General features: G+C 47.8%; 1 protein-coding gene across 6 annotated transcripts; it reads right to left on the bottom strand.

Moving 5' to 3' along the window:
* Window positions 1-47: 47 nt before the first annotated feature.
* PLCD4 (phospholipase C delta 4) lies at window positions 48-18,367 on the bottom strand. 6 transcript variants are annotated; one of them, XM_019638226.1, is made up of 17 exons: window positions 18,167-18,367; window positions 17,071-17,124; window positions 14,236-14,291; window positions 13,943-14,101; window positions 12,559-12,787; window positions 11,281-11,401; window positions 10,481-10,712; window positions 8,322-8,547; window positions 7,198-7,342; window positions 6,419-6,571; window positions 4,739-4,927; window positions 3,302-3,458; window positions 2,817-2,933; window positions 2,409-2,581; window positions 1,713-1,848; window positions 1,192-1,341; window positions 48-1,113 (listed from the first exon to the last, which is right to left on the bottom strand). In XM_019638226.1, exons 3-17 carry the CDS (start codon window positions 14,255-14,257, stop codon window positions 1,007-1,009), a joined length of 2,316 nt encoding a protein of 771 aa, XP_019493771.1. In that variant the 5' UTR covers window positions 14,258-14,291; window positions 17,071-17,124; window positions 18,167-18,367; the 3' UTR covers window positions 48-1,006. The 6 variants fall into 6 exon arrangements, with proteins under 6 accessions (XP_019493771.1, XP_019493768.1, XP_019493767.1 ...); XM_019638223.1 differs by having other exon boundaries at window positions 11,281-11,410; window positions 17,071-17,220; window positions 18,167-18,363; XM_019638222.1 differs by having other exon boundaries at window positions 11,281-11,410; window positions 18,167-18,363.
* Window positions 18,368-18,424: the final 57 nt, after the last annotated feature.

Below are 18,424 nucleotides of genomic sequence, written 5' to 3'. Positions count from 1 at the left end.
CAGCAGCTGCACTAGAGTTAAAGCACAAAGAGAGTGTGAAAGGCAAATGATTTGGGCCAATTTTTTAATGTAGAATTCTGTGAGTGCCTCACGGTGACTGTATAATTAATCATCTAAACTGGGACACATCGGGAAAATTAAAGAGGGTACCATTAATAATTATGCTGGGACAGCAGACATAAACCAGGACTGTTCCAGGCAAATTCTTCAGTAGGGCTGGGATCACATACACCCTTGTCTGCTCCTTTTGCCGGCCTCTTAGAAGCCATACTTCTGTACCCTTTCTATCTAGTACATGCAGGGGACCCCTGGAAACTTGCTTTTCCACCTTTTCCCTGCCCCACCTCTCTACCCAAATGTCCCCCAACCCTCGTATCTCCCCTTCTTGCCCCAAATGACAGACCACATGTACTCAAGCCAAATTGGAGAGCGCAGCTGTATTTCTCCTGGCGGGGCTCAGGAGGAGCAGCCCCCTGGGGACTCTCGAGGACTGAGCCGCGTTCTCTTGAGAGTCATAGTACAGTCCTGGGGTCAGGTCGCCTTCTCCAGCCTTTGCCTGGGAGCCTTGTGGCTTGGTTTATTCCTTCCTTGGCTCTGGGCTTTGAGGAAGTCAGGGATGGGGGATAATGCCTCTTAGGGTTTCTCTGCCCCACACCCCTTTCTGGATTTCTAGTCGCAGTCCGCCTTTGAGCCAGAGTTGATGGGAGAGATTAGTCCCAGGTCTAGGTATGGGATTACGCCCACAGCAAGAGGAAGGAAGGAATTCCAGTATAGATTGTGCAGAGGGGAAGGGCAGGAAATATACCAAAAGGCTTGTGAAAGGGAAGAGAAAGAAGGTGAAAAATCCGGTCCTAGATTTGTTTGTTAGGAAGAGGGATGTAATTTTGTGCCTAGGAATGCACAACCCAAAGCGTGGTTTATGTCACCTCTGCTTTCTGGAGCATTTTTCCAGGTCTTTCTTACCATCTAAAACCAGTGCACCCACCCTTCCCATGAAGTGTCCACCTTAGGATTCACCCCCCTCCAGCCCTTCCCGGATGCAGATGTGCACGAAGATGGAAGCTGGATGGAGGCTGGTGCCATCCTTGGAGAGCAGGTGTATGTGGCGGTAACCTGGAAAGGTGCAGGAGGACTGCATTAGGCAGGCAGCCAGAGCTGGGGGTTTGACCAGGGGTCAAAGGAGGAGCTCACCTTGTTGCATGCAGGTCCAAGGCAGGGTGTACTGACCCACAAAGTCATTTCGGGATCTCCAGTTGTAATCCTTTACCACAAAACGCAGCAGGGCCAGTTCTGGCACCAGGACCCGGAAGCATAGTGTCTGCCCCCAGTAAGGATTAAAACCTGAGGTGAGAGGGAAGGTGTGAATGAGGGAGGGAAAGAAAGAATAGATATTGTTGAGGATTTCGTTAGGCCCATGCTGGGTTGCTTTCCCTGTGTTCTCATTTAATCTTCATAGCAATCAGTATTTTACAGGTAAGGAAATTGAGGCTCAGTGGGTAAGCAATTTGCCCAAGTCACTTGAGTTTATAAATGATGGTCCAGGATTCAGATGCAAGACGTCCAAGTCCTGATTCTTTGTCCTGTTCCTCACTGCCTCCCATGGAGGTAGGGGGAGAAAGGGTGCTGACATGGGCTCTATTTAATGGCGGGCAGGATGGTAGGAAAGTGAGTCATGCTCCGCCCACCTCCCTCCAGCACTGCCCATCTCTCACCATTGTTCTCCACATAGCTGGTCTCTTGCCGAGTTGTGTCTGGGCGGATGCCAAAGACCTCCACTCTCACCAGCGGATCCACAATGGACCCCTCTTTGGCCTTGTCCACTTTGGGGAGTTGCTGACCGCTGATCACCTGCAACCAGGGCTCTAGAACACCTCAGTGGTTCCTGCTCAGCCCATTCCCACTCCAGCTCACACCCCAGGGGAGAGGGGAAAGGTGAGGGAAGCAGGAGACACAGGACCTCGTGCTCCAGCTTTGGGTTTGCAAAGCCAGTCCTCCATGGGTAATATATTTCCTTCTAGTAATCTATGTGCAATTTAAAATGCATCTAAGTGGAAGTTTAACAAGGTTTGAAAGGTTAATAATGACAGCAGCCCCTTTAATAGCACTTACTACGCACCAGGCATTGTTGTAAGCACTTCATTTTAACCACAACCACCCTGTGAGGTAGGTGGTGGTATTACCCCCGTGATGCAGGTGAGGAGACTAAGGTTATGGAACTTGCCTGTCGTTACCCAGCGAGTAAATGGGTTTGAACCTAGGCAACTGGCTCCAGAGTCCATGCTGCTAACCATCAGGCTATCCTGCCTCTCAAGGGACTTTTCACCCGTTACACTCCTGTCAGGCCTCTTCCCCCTGCTTCTAGCCCAACTAGGCCAAGTTTCTTCCAATGGTTTTGCTTTCCATTATACCTGGACTAGGAGGGTCCGGGCTTTGAAAGGGCTGATGGGCCTCTCGGGATGGAAGGAACTCTGGGTATCACGTAGGAAGTCTGGCTTCAGCACATAGCCACAGCCACCGTTCTGGCGGAAGAGCCCATCACAGATGTCCATCTCAAGCCCCGCAGTCTGCACATTCATAGCCACTGAGGGCCCCAGAAGAAGAGAGGGGAAGGATTCACCTTGGGGGGCCATCTAGCTCCTCTTTCAGGGAGTTAAAAAAGACATGTTGGGCATAAAAGGGCCCGCTGGGAACACCTCCATAGATAACTTAGCCTAGCACTCTTATTGGAGTATTCCCTGGCTCTACTGCCACCCGGGCACTTACTTCCCACCTGCTGCTTTTCCACTTCCTCTTCCCTGTCCCTACTACCTCCTCACCCATCTGGCAGCCTGCATTCCAGAGTTCCTGGGGATTGTAGTTGGATGAATCTGTCCTCAGACCACTGGGATACACACGGCTTAACTGCCAGGCGGTGTGCTGCACAAACTCATTGCCTGTAAAAAGGGTGTAGGTAGAGAGATGGGTGTGGGGTGGGTGCTTCCCCTTCCCGGGTCCCAGGGACCCTGCCCACTGACTTCACTCTTCTCCCAGCATCTCCCGAGGCTGGCTCCAGGAAACTTCACTGTGCCTCTACTCATTTCCATCCAGACCACCTCCCCTACTTGCTTTCTAGCTTTCTAGCTTTCTTCTCTCGAGATTTGAGCCCAATATAATTCCTGTCCCCATGCCTCCTCAGGAGTTTCTTAGCTCCCTGATCCCTCCTTAGCTCCCTCATCTTCTTTCTTGCGACTCGTCTGCTTGCCCATCAGGCCTGACCTTACTCATCCCAATTCCCTCCCTGCCCCTCCCGTTCGGTCCTGACCAGCCTCCTTGATGAGGCGCCTGGCCTTGGTTTCAGAGAAAGATGATAATTCATAGAAGCGGTAGTGCTCCCTTGAATGAGTGAAGCTATGGAATGAGACAGTCTTCATGTAGACAACCAGGGTCGATAGGGATGGACACATGATGGGCGTGGATTTCTGGAAAAGGAAAAAGTAGAGAAGACGATGGAATTGCACCATCAGCAATCTGAGAAGGAAGAAAGCCAATGGCCAAGATCAGAACTTCCCCACCAGACCTAGGCCTCTGCCCACTTCCTCCCCACTGCATTCTCCCCTCTACCTCACCTGCTTGGGAAGGAGAGGGGACCCAGGCTTGGGAAGAGGAGCCTGGACCATAGTGTGACAACAGATAGGCAGACAAAACAGCGAGCACATCACAACCTGGGGGTGGGAATGGGAATGAAGGCAGTCTGTGTTCACTGGTGGGATCAGCTTCCGCCTGTGGGCTTGAAGGGTCTGCTCTATGTTACTTTCTGGGTAACAGGTTTTTAATTTATCATTTTTAAACAAGTTTCATTCTTCCTGTCTCTCGTCTTTTAAACCAAATTAACAATTTTTAGTCAACATGTACGTGAACCCACAGATATGTCAAGTTATACAAATGGTCATGGAAGTCACAGCTGCAAGGATATGAGGATCCCAGAGTAATATCTTTAGATTTGTCTCCTGAATTCCCATTTCCATCCGTGGACATGGCAGCAGATTATACAGCACAGCCCCAGAGAGCAGGATAAGCTAGACATCAGCCAGCTGAGCCAAGCACATGCGCAAGAGAGAGAAATGCAGACTTCAAACGAGAATCGTGGTGGCCCCACACATGGCTCCCCTTCCCCACAGGGAGCTGACTACTCAGGGACAACCTTCTCAGAGACTTCACCTTCCCCACCCCTTCCTGCTCCTCCTCTGGCTATTTCTGGCCCCTCCTCAAACTCACCTTTTCCAAGAAGCTTTCTCTAACTAAGCCCCCTTTAGTCGAGGTCAGGGCAGTCACTCCAGTCAGCCCTACTTACCCAATATAATAATGCTGCACACACGCACCCATCAGTGGTTTTCAACTGGCCTTTAAGGAGACTGAGTAGTAGTACAAAGATGTCTCAGGAGTCACCCAGCGGACCCAGGAGAGAGCCAAATGGGTGCTCCAACTAGGATGGCTCTGCATTTGTCTGTTTTGTATACTGAGCTTCCAGATAAGATTTCATTAAAAAAAAAGATTCCATGGCCCAAAGAAGTTGGAAAGCCACTGCAATATATCTATATATGGCAATATATAGTGGTGCCAAGTGTGCATTCTTATGCCTCTTTCACTGGGGCAGGGGTTGTTTTGCCCCTTGGCCCTCTACCCTGTCTGGCCCCTAGTCTCTCCACACGATGGCTCTCTGACCAGACACCAGAGCAGGAAGACCACTCTCCTGGCCTACCTTCTCCTTTTTGTCCTTACTGCGAGGGCTCAGCTCCTGGGTCTCAGCCTCAGACTGGGCCTCCAGCTCCAGCCCAGCCTCCTGCTCCCTCTCTAGTTCAGACTCCAGCTCTTCCTCCTCCTCTTCCTCCAGATCTTCTTCAAGCGTCCTTAACTTCTTCCCCTTCACCAGGATCTTCCTCCGAAGCTCCTAGGAGACAAAAAGGAAGGAGCCTGTCCACCTGTCTGCTCTGGGACCCTTCTGGGGACCATGCAGGTCCCACTGCTTCACAGGTGGAGGAAGTGAGTGGCCAGAAGTTCCCACAGGAAGCTGCTTGATACATACAGTCAGGATTCCATGTTGTTAGGCAGACTAGTGACATCTACATCCATACTGAAAAACATCAATGGGGACCCCTACCTCACATTTGATGCATAAAAATTCCTCATAGATTAAAGATTTGCATGTAAATATAGAAAACATAAAGGATATCAGAATAAAATAGAGAATCTTTTTGAAGAATCTTAAGGTGAGAAAGCCTTTAGAACACAGGATGAAAAGTCAGAAGACATAAAAATGACTGGCAGGGGGTGACCAGTTAGCTCAGTTGGTTAGAACGCAGGCTCATAACACCAAGGTTGCCAGTTCGATCCCCACATGGGCCACTGAGCTGTGCCCTCCACAACTAGATTGAAACAACCACTCGACTTGGAGCTGATGAGTCCTGGAAAAACACACTGTTCCCCAATAAAATTAAAAAAAAAAAGAGCTTGGATTTAAAAAAAAATAATAATTAGGGTCTATAACATAAAATGAAATACTATAGAACTGTTAAAAAGGAAGAAATTCTACATGAAAAGACACCCATGATATATATTATATGTGAGCTCTAAAGGGATATAGAGGTTAATCCCATTCAGTTTAAAAAATGTGACTATATATACACATATGTTTATATAAGCACTTAAAAATCTACTGACATCAGGCCGGCCAAGTGGCTCAGCTGGTTAAGAGCTTGCTTGGGAGCGCCAGCTCTGAGCAGCAGGGCTGCGGTTCGGATCCCACATTGAGGGCCAGTGACGCTGCGCCCTCTACAGCTAGGATGATGAACAACAGCTCAACCTGGAGCTGGGCTGCCACGAGTGGCTTGCGGCCGGCAGCAGGCGAGAGCTGCCATGAGCCGCTGTGAGTGGCCGACCAGTGACTGATTGCCTCACCCAGGAAGAGCGCAATGATCATACCAACATGGGCCAGTTGAAGCGACGTCCTCCACAACTAGACTGAAGAACAAAACAGCAATTTGTCTACCTGTCTGTTCCCCTTCCCCGATTCTCCAATAAAATCTTTAAAAAAAAATCTATTGACATCAATTATTGGGGAAGGTTGATATTATGGTGGGGGTATTTCCCTTTCTCTATATTGCTGGTGTAGTCTATAACAATTGCAAACTATCAGGAAAAAATTAAGATATTTCCATTGAAAAAATAAATATAAAGTAAATAAGTGATTTAAAATTTAGAGAACTATAAATAGAATTCTGTGTTCAATTATATTTTTTAAAAAGTCTATTAAAGTCTCCAAGGATATTAAAGAGCAAGATGGTCTACCTGACAGTGAGAAGGAAACAACTTGGAGGAAGGCATCAAGGTGGGGGGACATGGAAGCCACAGTAGAGCCTGGGCTGGGGGGGCAGGTCCCTACCTCAGGCGAGGGCAGCTGAGTGGGCAGCAGCCCATCCAAGGTGGTGCTCAGCAGCTGCTCCCCCAGGATCTCGGTCAGATGTTGTGCTATGGTCTCCTGCTGCTCCCAGCTGCAGTGGATCTCCAGGGACAAGATGACTGGATAGTCTGATGTCTGATGGGGAGGGAAGGGAACGCTGGAGCCAGAGTTGTAAAGCCTATAACCTCCTTGTGTCTCCAGTCCCACCTAGTTACTCCACTGAAGTACCCTGATTGCTAAGCTCCTCCGACCCCATTCCAGGCCTCAAGGAGGTCTTGCTGGGTCTGGAGTCCACCCCACATCTAAAAGTCACTTTCAGACCTGTGCCAGGTCTAACCCAGGTCCCTCTTTCTAGGACCTTTGATTTTTCAGGCTTAGAGTGGGAAGGCCAGGCCATCTCCCTGGTTACGTGCGTGTTACACCCTCAGGCTTTCATCTCCCGATTCCTATCCTCTCCCAGCCCTACCCATCACTTTCTCTGTTTCCTTATCCGCCCTGTCTGTCACCCAGATAGGTGACAGAAGTTGTTAGAAGTAATACTTACCAATCTCTAGCAATTACCTCTATGATAACTAATTACTGGTAACACACCCCACACTTATTCATAATAATCCCTTAATATTTGCCTGATGCTTCACGATTAAAATTGTTTACCTGTATGCCGTTTAATGTAACCTCCTCTTATCCCCCCAGACCCAGAGCCAGCCACTCTTCCCTCAGAGCCTCTTGCCTCACCAGTGTTCCCATCCTGGGGCTCCTACCTGGAAGGCGTACTGTGCTACAGTGGCCACAACTTCTTTGAATAGGATACGGGAAGTCAGGGTGTGTCCATGGTAAACAATAGGTTCCCCATTAGGTCCATCCCATATATCCACCTCCACGCAGCGGCACCCTCGCTTCAGGGCCCTGCAAGAACCCCAACCCCCCCAGGGACAGGAGGGGTCAAGGTCTGATCTTCCACCTAGGAACCCTCTCCCCACACTGGAGAAAACAGTGCTCACAGGCACTTACCTGTCAAGACCCCTTCAAGCTACATCTCCATGGACCCTTCTCTGTCCACTGGGACACTGCTGCAGCTCACCTTGATCTCCACCGCCCCCCCAACCCAACTCGCAATCTTTCCTTAGAAAGCCATCACATACTGTCTCATGATGCTTCTGGTGTTCTGGCTGTATTTCATTATACAACACATGAATTATTCAAACTATCAGTAAATTTATACTTGATTTTCTCTACTAGACTTCCTAGGGCAGAAACTATATGTTCCACTCACCTTTGTAACCCTTGAAGCTACTAGGTCAGTTGCTGGCACTGCAAAGATATCTTGACTATTCGATCTAATCCATGATTAATCACAATAAAAGCAGGTACCATTTATTAGCTATTGACACATGGATTATCTCATAAAATACTCACGACAACCCAGATAGAATAGACAGTTATCATCCTTATTTCACAGATGGGGGAAATTGAGGCACAGAGAGGTTAAATACTTAGCCCCAGAGTACCAAGTGAGGGAACTAGGATTTGACTGACCTCAAATGATCTGACTCCAGAACCTATGTTTTTGACTCCTATGTGATACTGCCTTCTATTTAACATTTAGTTTATTTATTTATTCAAGATAAATCTGTCAGGACCTCTCAGTTCCAAGAGAGTTTCATAGCCTAAGAAAGAGAGAAGCTCCATTTACCCATAGGGCTTCTATACAACTCTCCCACCAGTCTTCAATATCTCCTCCAAGTCTCTCAGGTATCCAGGGATCCGCAGCCCCAAACCCCCACACATCTACTCAATTCCTTTTATCTACTGTCAGCACACCTCAATGTCCCACAGATGGTCCCTTTTCATGAGCTCGACCCCTTCTCCCTTCCTCCCACTGCACCTTATATATCCTTCGACACTGCTCTGGCCACAAAGCTGGTCCCCGACCAGGTAGGTGTTGTGAGAGGAGTTGATGTAGTAGTGGTTGAGGGGTTGAGTCATATCCTGGTAGACGGGGAGGCAGGCTGGGTTGAAGATATCTCCGTCCTTCGAGCAGAGGTAGCTAAGGAAGCCATCGACGCTTAGTACATGCCGCAGCTTGCCTAGGGTGTGGAGTGGGGGGGACACTAGAGTGAGAGAATTCTGAGCGGGAGCTCCCCAGCACACCTACAGTCTGGCCTCCACCCCATCTCTCTCCAGCGTCCTGCCTGTGAGGTGGTGTCCACTCCCAGCTTCCAGATCCCAAACTTGCCTCCCACAGTGCCTGTCATTTCAATCCTCCCCACCCTTGGAGAATGCCAAAGCCACAAGGGGAATCATTATGATCATTCTAGTCCAGTGCTGTCCAGTGGGACTTTCTACAATGATGAAAATGTCGTATTCTGCACTGTGCAGTAGGTAGCTTTTAGACACATAAGCTGTGTGACTGTGGAACTGAATTAAGGAACTGAATTTCAAATTTTGATTTTAGTTCATTTAAATTTAAACAATCACATGGCGCTCATGGTTACCATAATGGACAACACAGTATTTAGTCCAAAGGGCTAATTTTATAGATGGGCAAGCTCTGATGATGAGACCCAGAAAGAATCAAAGTTAAAGACTTATTAGTGACATGACCAAGGTACCTTTGTTTTATTCCCTGGGCTGTGTAGCTGCTGCCAACCCTGGCCTGAGGGTTTCTTCCTATCGTCAGTTCCCATATCATGTTTTGAGGAGTGTTTGTCCAACATCCCTTTGAATTATACTCCCTTTGCGGGCAGGGCCCAGACACTACTTCTATAGCTCTCACCCATTTCAGCCCAGGGTTCATATAATAACAGGATCACTGATCCCAGCATTTTCTGCTTGACCCTAAGTTCCATGAGGCCATTATCCTTGTCTGACCTGCTACTGTATCACCGGTGCCTAGCGTAGATCCTGGCACATTAGAGGTACTCAGTAAGCATTAGTTGAAGTCGTGAGTGAGTGAAGAGTGAGTAAGTGAGTGAGTGAGAGAAAGGAAGTGGGAGTTGAGACTTAGGAAACCTTGTTCAGCGCTCGTTCATCTCATCTCTAATCCTCATTTTCAAGAGAGGCAACAAGTAAGTCAGATGACCTGGGTTTGAATCCCAATTCCTCCTCTTATTAGCTGTTGCTTTGAACAAGTCATTTAATTTTTCTAAACCTGTTTTCCTCTTTTGCACACTGACTTAATAATAGAACCTACTTCAATGGGTCATTCGAAGGATTAGAAGAGAAAAGACATGTAGAGATATTGGCGCATAATGGAATACTTAGCAAAGGCCCAATTTAGATTACTGATTTTGATTTAAGGTTGTAGTGAGGACTAAATGAAGTAAGAAATGTGAAAGTGCCTTATAAATAATGTATTATTAATAACGTAAATTCCTCACATTCTAAAGGGAATGGGGACAGGAAGATGTCTACTCAAGGGGCAAGGAGAAAGGTTTAAGGGCAGACAGGACATATTTTAGCTGTACTTGTTAAAAAGCTACATTTTTGGCCTCATCATCATCCCCCTCAGCCAGGGGCTGACTAGCTTCCTAGGGCCTTCACAGGCTTAGAGACTTCGAGAACCATTTGGTGAATTTGGAGATAGTCCAGGGAGAGGCAGAGAGCCAGCATGTAAAGAGACAGCAAACAGGAACCATGAAGGGATCTAGACGAAAAGGAATCATATGCACTAGAGAAGAAGAGGCCAAAGCAAGAGGACTAAGAATGTTCCATTTCCACTGAGGCCAAAGGTCGATATCAGGAAGAGCTTTTAGCAGGTGAAGGATGTGAAACAAGTGCATGATGGAAGAAAGGGGACTAATGGAATGTTCTTCCTCTAGAGAGACCTAGCATTACAGAAGAGACTCCTGTCCTATCTGGGTGGGAAATGGCCGCTCTCCTTCCAGAGGTGTGGTTGAATGAGATGAAGATGAAGGGGACTGGCATAGGGGTGGACTCAGTCTTCCTTGAGTTAGGCAGAAGGCTGCTGGTCTCTGAACCTTTCGGGTCATGGTCCCCCTCCCTGCTCCCAAGTCTGGGGCCTCTCTGCTCTGGTCCTCTTACCACTATCTGAAGGCTCATAGCTGTCAATGAGTTCCAGAGCAAGGTCAGAAGCACGGTCTCCTTCTTTCTGCTCCTCTTGAAGGAAATCCACAAATTCCAACAGGGTCAGCTTCTGCCCATCAGCCGAAAAGTTTTCAAACAGTTCCTGCACCTCAGCACGCTTCGTCAGTGCCTTATAGAACTCTATAAATTCTTCTCCCTCCAGAGTGTCAGATTGGGACATGTCTGCTGCCTGTAAGAGGGTTTAGAGGTGAGTAGATGAACTCTTTAACAGCAAATTTTATGGCGTTGGCTTGTCTTGTAAGGACAGTCTTACTGACAGGTGGATCCAAAATGGTTCCACTGAACTCCTGATAGTGTTCACAGAAGCTGCTTCAGTAAATAAAAAAGCAAAATTTTAGTCATACCATTTGCTACTAGAGAAAATTTTCAACTAGAAAGAGTTAAATGCCCCAAAGGTCCCTAAAATTCAGAAAATCCCTCCTCCTATTCATTTACATTCCAGTTGGAGTTTTCCATTGTACTAGGCACCTGTGACCTTCTAGCCATGGACGGAGGGGTCCTTGAGGTCTGATGTAATAACATATTGTTATTTACCTTTCATAAGATTACAAATCACCTTTCCAACAAGACTGAAGAGTAAGAACTGTGGCCTACACGTCCCATTGAGCCTGGCATAGTGCTAGGGGACAGAGTAGAGATTTGATAAGTGAATGCTGCCAGATAGGGTCAGAGTACTTCTGGCCAAGTGAGGATGTGGCCTTGGATGGCTTCTGCCAATCCTTCCTCAGAAGCCTCACCTGAAAAAGCTGAAAGGCATATTCTTGTTCCATTTCCACATTCATCAGGTGTAGTAACCGCTGGACTTCTTGGAAACTCATCCGACCATCCTGGTCTTTGTCTCCACGCTGGAACCAGTCACTCAACCATCCAGGTCTGAGTCAAGGCAAAAGCACTGTGTGTGTGTTTGTGTGTGCAGATGTTTGTGCATGTTCATCCATTGACATCTCTCCCCCGCCTTTGCTCCCCTTCTCTCCACCACATCAGTTAATTTCCCACATTAGCTTCCAGAATAATCTCCCCAGAACACCAACCTATCTTATTCTTGCATGGCTCAGGTGCCTGCAGGGACCTCCCTGTTGCCTGCAGAAAGAAGTCCAAATCCCTTAATGTAGAAGTTAAGATTTCCTGCGCTGCCATGATTTGGCCCCAACCCAGCCTTCCTCACACATCTCTGTCTTCCCGGTACTTTGACCAGACCCCTAACTCCCTGCTCTCTGATGTCCCACTCTCTCTAGCTCTTCAATTTCCTATCTCTGGGCCTTTACTCATGTTGCTCCTTGGGGCAGGAGTGTCTTTCCCTCCTCCTCTCTTCATGTTCAAATTCTACTCATTTTCAAGCCTCAGCTCAAATGCTACTTTCTCCCTAAAGCTTTCCCAGAACTCTCTCAGCTAGAATTAAATATTTCCCCTTCCTTTGAACACCCTCAAATAATCTAAGTACCATAAACTTCCATGATACTTAAATTATTTTGGACAATTCCATCCTCTCCACTGACAAACATGATATCTGAGTCTCATTAATCTTTGTACTGAAAAGCCTGGCACAGTGCCAGATACATTCTGCTTAGTAGATGGTGAGCGAATGAATGAATGGATGAACAAACGAATGAACTGGCATAGAAGGTGAATACAGTCTAGGGAATTTGAAGTGAGCCAACACCAGTAAGCTCTCTGAGGAGGGGTTGCTTCCTACCCTGTGGTAGTTCATGCCACTGGAATCTTCTGTTAACCTCTCAGGATCAGCACCTTGTTTGGCCCTTTGTCTCTCGCTGTCCTTTCCCCACTCCCAGGGGGCCTGATTCATGCCCAAACTCTGCCTGGTTACATCTTTGCCACCTCAAGCCTCCATTCCTCTCTCAATATTCAGCCTCACATTGGCCTGAGCTGCCCCTGCCCACCCCATCTGGACTCTTGGGCCTTCCTAGCCCTGCTCCCCCTCCCACCTGTCCTTAGCCCTGCAGCATCTGTTCCTTCAGTGACCCCCGACCCCCACGCTGACTCCAGCCTGCCGATACTGGTCCAGCCGCTCCTGTTGGTCCATGCTCGTGACAAAGTCCACCAACAGCTGGAGCCCCTGCATCCAGATCTGGGCCTCCTCAACACTGTTGGCCACCAGGTCCAGGTTGGAGCGGCGGCCATGGAAGACGACGGTGAAGCCCTGCTCCAGCGGAAACTCCTCGGCCAGGCTGCGCAACAACTCAGACTCATGGCCCTCACGCACTGTTTCCACGTCAGAGATTGAGACTGCCAGAGAAGGAGCAAGTGGGGGCACTGAGGAAGAGAGTCCGCCAAATGGCAGTAGCCAAGGGTCAACCATTACTCCCTTCTCTGGGAAGCCATAGAGAGGAGGAACCCCAGCCTCCACAGGCTGAAACCCCAAAAGCCTGGGATTTAAGATTCCACATGAATCATTGTTTTCATAGGCAGCATGGCAAGAGGCCTATGCTGGGAATGGCAAGACCTGGCTTCCAGCCATCAGCTGGCAGTACGACACAGACCAAAAAAGGCTTGGCCCTCAGTGCCCTCATCTTAAATAAGGGGTGGTCCCTTACATGGCCAGTGTACATGGTGATCACAAGAGGACTGGTGAGGCTGACAAATGGAAACACACTTGCAGGATAGAGCCCGTTACACCAAAGCATGATATTCCATGTTCAATTCTCCCATTCCAGGTTTGAGGACTTCCTCTTTCCAGATGTTTAGGAGGGAGTCAGAGAAATTCTTCCACCCTCTTTCCTCAGCTGGGGGTGGTGTGGATTGTGAGCTTTGGTTATGTCTTTAAGGCAGACTCTCTTAGATGTGTCCTGTGATCTGATTTTTATACAGATCATAAAGTGTTTACAGTCAATAGGATGCACACTTATGATGCATTTATGGTATTTTAAAATATTCACCATAATGGCTAACATTTATTAAATGCATCCTGGTTTCAGGTCCCATGATTTAGACATTAATATATTGAGTCCCTGTAACCTGCTAAGCAGGTACTGTTTAATCCCCATTTCACAGATGAGGAAACCAAAGTTTAGTTTAGATAACTTGTCCAAAGGCACTCAGCTAGAAAGTGTCAGAGCCAGAGCTTTAATCCAAGCAGTCTGCTGCCTGAGATGATGCTCTTAATGTAATAAGAAGAACAAGATATAACCTACGATTTAGTGAGCCTTGTAATCTGCTAGGACTCTTCTAAGCCCTTTACATGCAATAACTAATTTAATCCTCATAACATCCTTAAGAGGCAAGTACTATTCTAATTTCCAATTTATAGGCACAGACATAGATACAAGTGGGACAGCAGAAGGGCACATCACAGGACCCTGGTCCCTACCCTGTTCTTAGGCTGCTGGCTCTTCAGGGTCCTATCCACCCATGTGCCCACCCCTAGTTACCCATTTAACTCACAGCTGGGTTTGGCTCTGCCTCCAACCTGCCGGGCATGCCAGACTGTCATGCCATCTTCCTGAAGTCTGAAGTATCTTAGCTTCTTCCAGCTTTTGGACCTCACCTTCCGCATCAGCGTGCCTTTCTGCATGAGCAGCACATCTTGATTGACGGGCAGCCCTGGGCCAGGAGAAGCAGGGGCTGGAGAGCCAGCCGGGAGGGTGGAGCGCCCAGGAGGAGCCCTTGAGCCCGGGGCCAGCCTCCTCCCTGTCCCTGGGCTGTCTACCCAAGCTCTCTTCTGCAGGGGTACTCACGGCCTTGCAGCAGGGACGCCATCACCCACTGCTCCACCAGCCGGAGCCAGAGTCACCTGAAGGAGTAAGGTGGAGCAAAAGGCTAGGTGGTCTTAGAATAGATCAACTGAAGAAAAGGAAACCAGTGTTTCTTGACTGCCCATCATGGGTCAGGCATTTCATCTACACAGCCTGTAGCAATTTTTGCTTCTATTTGAATTTGGTGATTATGAGGCTTAGAGAGGCTGAGAAACCTGTCTGAAATTACACAGGGATTCAGAATTGAAAGCCAAGTAGATCAAATTCTAGAGCCTCTGCTGTTTCCCATAGCCATCTCCAGAGAGTGCTAAACCAGGGCTTCCTGCCGAATACCCCTCTCCTTCCCAATACCCTGTAATCCACAAGGTAATCTGATGTCACCCAGTCCGCTTCTCATTTTTAAGCACCACCATCTTGCTGGCTGCCCTTTCGGAACCTGGAATCTCCCTACATTCTAGCCTGCTCTTCTCCAAGTGGAATCATCCTAGCTTCCCTATTCTGGGAGCCCTCTCCATGCTGTCATGTCAGTCCCCCAGCTCCTGAAGGGCTAGGGCAGAGCGTTTCTTTCACCTCTTCTACAACACTTGGTGCTATACTTAGCTAAATAAGTCATCTTCTTCTACCTTTACATGGTAAAGTATATTTTACACTCCTGTCCATAACAGCTATTCTCAGCTTTAATGGACCAGATAAATCACAAAGTCTCAGAACTGCATTTTCAAGTTTTCTCTACTGACTAAAAAAAGAGTACCTTCTTTAAGATATACGCTAATGTAGGAACGCTTTTGTTGTCCTAGTAGGTAACAACAATCTTCCCTTGAAAAGAACTAGAAGATTTGATATGTGGCCACTTTGATTCTATCTCTGCCCCTGTAAGAAACACTCAACTCTTGACCAAATCATTTTCAAACTGTCAGTGCCTGTGAAAACACAAAGCTCTATGCTTTTGTATAAGCAAATGATCTACACATGAATAGAAATGTTATTTTTTTCATTGATAAGTTTAAAACGTTGACAATGGTGACCATCTAAAAAACTAAAAGAATCTCTGAAGCAGTCATTCAGCTAGTGCTCCATTAAAACATCGTACAGCTCAAACTCTGATATTTTACAAATGAAAGAGCAGAAGTGTAGGAACGTGATGGGACGTGTCTGAGGTCACACAGCATATTAGGGTCCCATCTCTCTTTAGTGGGAAGAGCCTATAAATCATCTGGGGGTGGCAAAGTCTTTAGGAAGAAGGTAGAGGTCACTGAAAATACAGCTTCCTCGACTGCAGGACCTAGAGAAGGCTTTCTAAGTGAGTAGCAATGTGCAGGTACCCAGAGGGAGAGGGGGAGATTGGGAATCAGTCTGTACCGTACCTAAGTGGGAAGGACAACTCAAGGCAGCTCTCAGAAGAGAAAGAACCCTGCAACAGTTTAAAGAACAAAAGGTTTTGCTGGCTGAGGCTGAATATGGGAGACTGGATGAGAAAACTCTGCATGGAAGAAGGGCCCCAGAGTGCTTCCTTGGAGACAGAAAAGCATTTCTACTTTCTGGGAGGAGATGCACAGTTTGGAATCTGAGGCTTGCCAAAGCTATGTGAAGACTGAAGTAGAAAGTAACAGGTCCCTCTTAAGTGTTTCAGACTTAAGGTACCTCACACTCTGGGGTAAGGCAAGGGGGTCAGCTTGGGGTTGAAGTTTAATTCCCCTTGCCAACATCCTACCTTATCTCCTTGCTGAACTTAAAGCTCTCATGTCTGGGGCATAGGGACTCTGGGATGGTGTGGGGCCTTGGCCTTGGGAGAAGACAAAATTACCTTCCATTACACCTGGACAACAATGTCCTAAAACATGGGGAGCCTGAGAACAGAGACCAAGTGCCAGGACACCCCTATCTTGGAGCCTACTTCCTCTCAGACCAGACTTAGAAAATTATTCTATCCTCTTTTGTCAAACTCTTCCAACCCCAGGGCTTGGCATCCTCTTCAAATCCTGTTCCCATTCCTGACTATTTAAAAGCTGTATCCAGGTGATATGTGGCCGTAAGAAAGCCAATTTCAAGCCAAGGAGACACAGAATGGTAGGGCTGGATTTCATTTTACAGAAAAGGGGACTGAGGGCTAGAAAGATTAGCTGAACTGCCAGAGTTACCAAATGTATTAAGTGGCAAAGCAGGGACTAGAACCAAGGTCTCCATGTGACCAGCTCAGAGATCTCACCAAGACTCTACCCTTAGAAAGGGCTTTCTCTAGGAAGCAGGTTAAAGCAGGGCTAAGAATCAATGTGGGATACCAATGTTTTGTCTTTCCCCTCCACCATTTCCTATTCCTACCATATACCACAAAATGGCCTTCCTTTTCTTTCTTCTCGCTTTTTTTCCTTTCCCCATTCTCTGCCTGACCCCTTCCTTTTCCTTCCTCCCCAACCATTCTCTCTCCTGATCCTTTCTCTGCCTCCCCATTTGCTCACTTGTCAGACTCTCTTTGCTCTCCTCTTTTCATCCTTCTCATCCCTTCTCTCCATAGCTCTCTCTCTTTTTTCTGGTTCTCAGCTCCTGTAGTTTGACACTGTGGTCCAGTGGCACATCCCCTCTGCTCACCCTCGCTTTCCCCTGTATCCTAGGAGACCAACTAAACAAACTGCAAAGAGAATGTGACAGAACCCAGAAGTTCTAGGTTTTGGTGTTTCCTCTGGTGTCTGAAGGTAGGATGGAAAGAATGGTCACAGCTGATGCAGGTGCAGTTAGGTGAGAAGGCACAAAGGACTTGGGAGTGGGAACAAGAGGCCAGGGACAGAGGCTGAAGCCTGAGTAAGAGAGACTGGGTCATACCTGTTCACTCCTGGACGTGTATATAGAGATCCTTGAGAATACAGATGATTTCCTCTACAATACACATGAGAAAACAGACACAAAATAAGGTGGGGAGGTGCCAGGGCTGCCGAGCAAGACTTGGTCCTTAACTTCCAGGTGGTTTGTCCCCTAGAGATGGATTGGGGCAAAAGTGCCAAAGTCGTTACAGTGGAATTCAGGGTGTCTCAGGTGCTCTGAGGAGCAGGAAGGGAGGAATTATTGTGTCTGCTCTCTTACTTGGGAGCAGGATTATGCCTGACCTGGTTCATACAAAGAGGACATGATGGCTCCAGTCATAGGTCATAGCCCTCAGAATGTTAGAGCTTGAAGACTCTTTTTATCATATCTAACCCAGAGGTTCTAAAACAGAGATGTCCTAAAACAGAGATTCCTTAGCCCCATCCAAAATCTACCAGATCATAATTTCCAAGGATGGGGCTCAGGAAGATTTATTTTTACGAAGCACCCTGGATACACAGGCAAGTCTGGAAAACCCTAAACTCCCTCTTATCACAGATCAGGGAGTTGCTGTTCAAAGTCACATAGCTGGTTAATGGCAGAGTCAGGACTAAAAGCAAGTGCTCAGCACAGCACTTGGGCATGCCAACAAACTGCCCTGGCCTATTGAGGAGGTGGAGAACAAGGTATAGAATACAAACCCTGGTTCTTTCCAAGGAAGTCTCATAGTTCCTTATTACCAGGGATTTCTATGCTCCCTGGATTTTGGCCAACCCTCATTTGCTAATCATCCTCAACAATCTGTTAATGAATCTATGCTAAAGCATAACTACTCCAATTCTCTCTCTTCCCCTTACTAGGATGGGGCTCACCTCTGAGTGACAGCCCTGGGTAGCTAAGAGGTCCCATATAAAGAGGTGACTGACACAGCCAGGAGGAAAACTGTAAGTCAAAGAGGATAAGCTGGAGGGAATCAGGTCGGAGCCTTGTAGACCTGTTCTGGCAAAGGAATCCAGGGTGCAATTTAATCAGGGTGGATAAACGTGGAGTGCAGAGCTAGGGACTCAGGCAGGCCGGGGCTTGGAGCAGAGGCTGGTCAGAGCCTCCAGGAACTTACCTTGGGCAGGAGAGCAGTCCTGTGTCTTGTGCTCTGCGATGTTCTCCACCGTGGGATGAGGAAAGCCAGCCCCCTCCTTTGCTCCTTTGCTCTTGTCCTCGCTGCCTTCCTCCCCTCTTCTACTGCAGTTTGCTGCTGTGACTGGCACTTACAGCCAGAAGGAAGGAGCAGGGTGGGGAGAAGTGTGAGCTCTCTCCTCAGTCCAGCCCATCTAACTCTTAAAGGCCCAGGACATTGGTCAGTGAGGGAGTCGTGGGG

The sequence above is a fragment of the Hipposideros armiger genome, unplaced genomic scaffold (assembly GCF_001890085.2).
Source record: "Hipposideros armiger isolate ML-2016 unplaced genomic scaffold, ASM189008v1 scaffold_38, whole genome shotgun sequence".
Taxonomy (NCBI): domain Eukaryota; kingdom Metazoa; phylum Chordata; class Mammalia; order Chiroptera; family Hipposideridae; genus Hipposideros; species Hipposideros armiger.
Note: the sequence above shows the minus strand (reverse complement) of the source record. Positions and strands in the feature narration are given on the sequence as shown.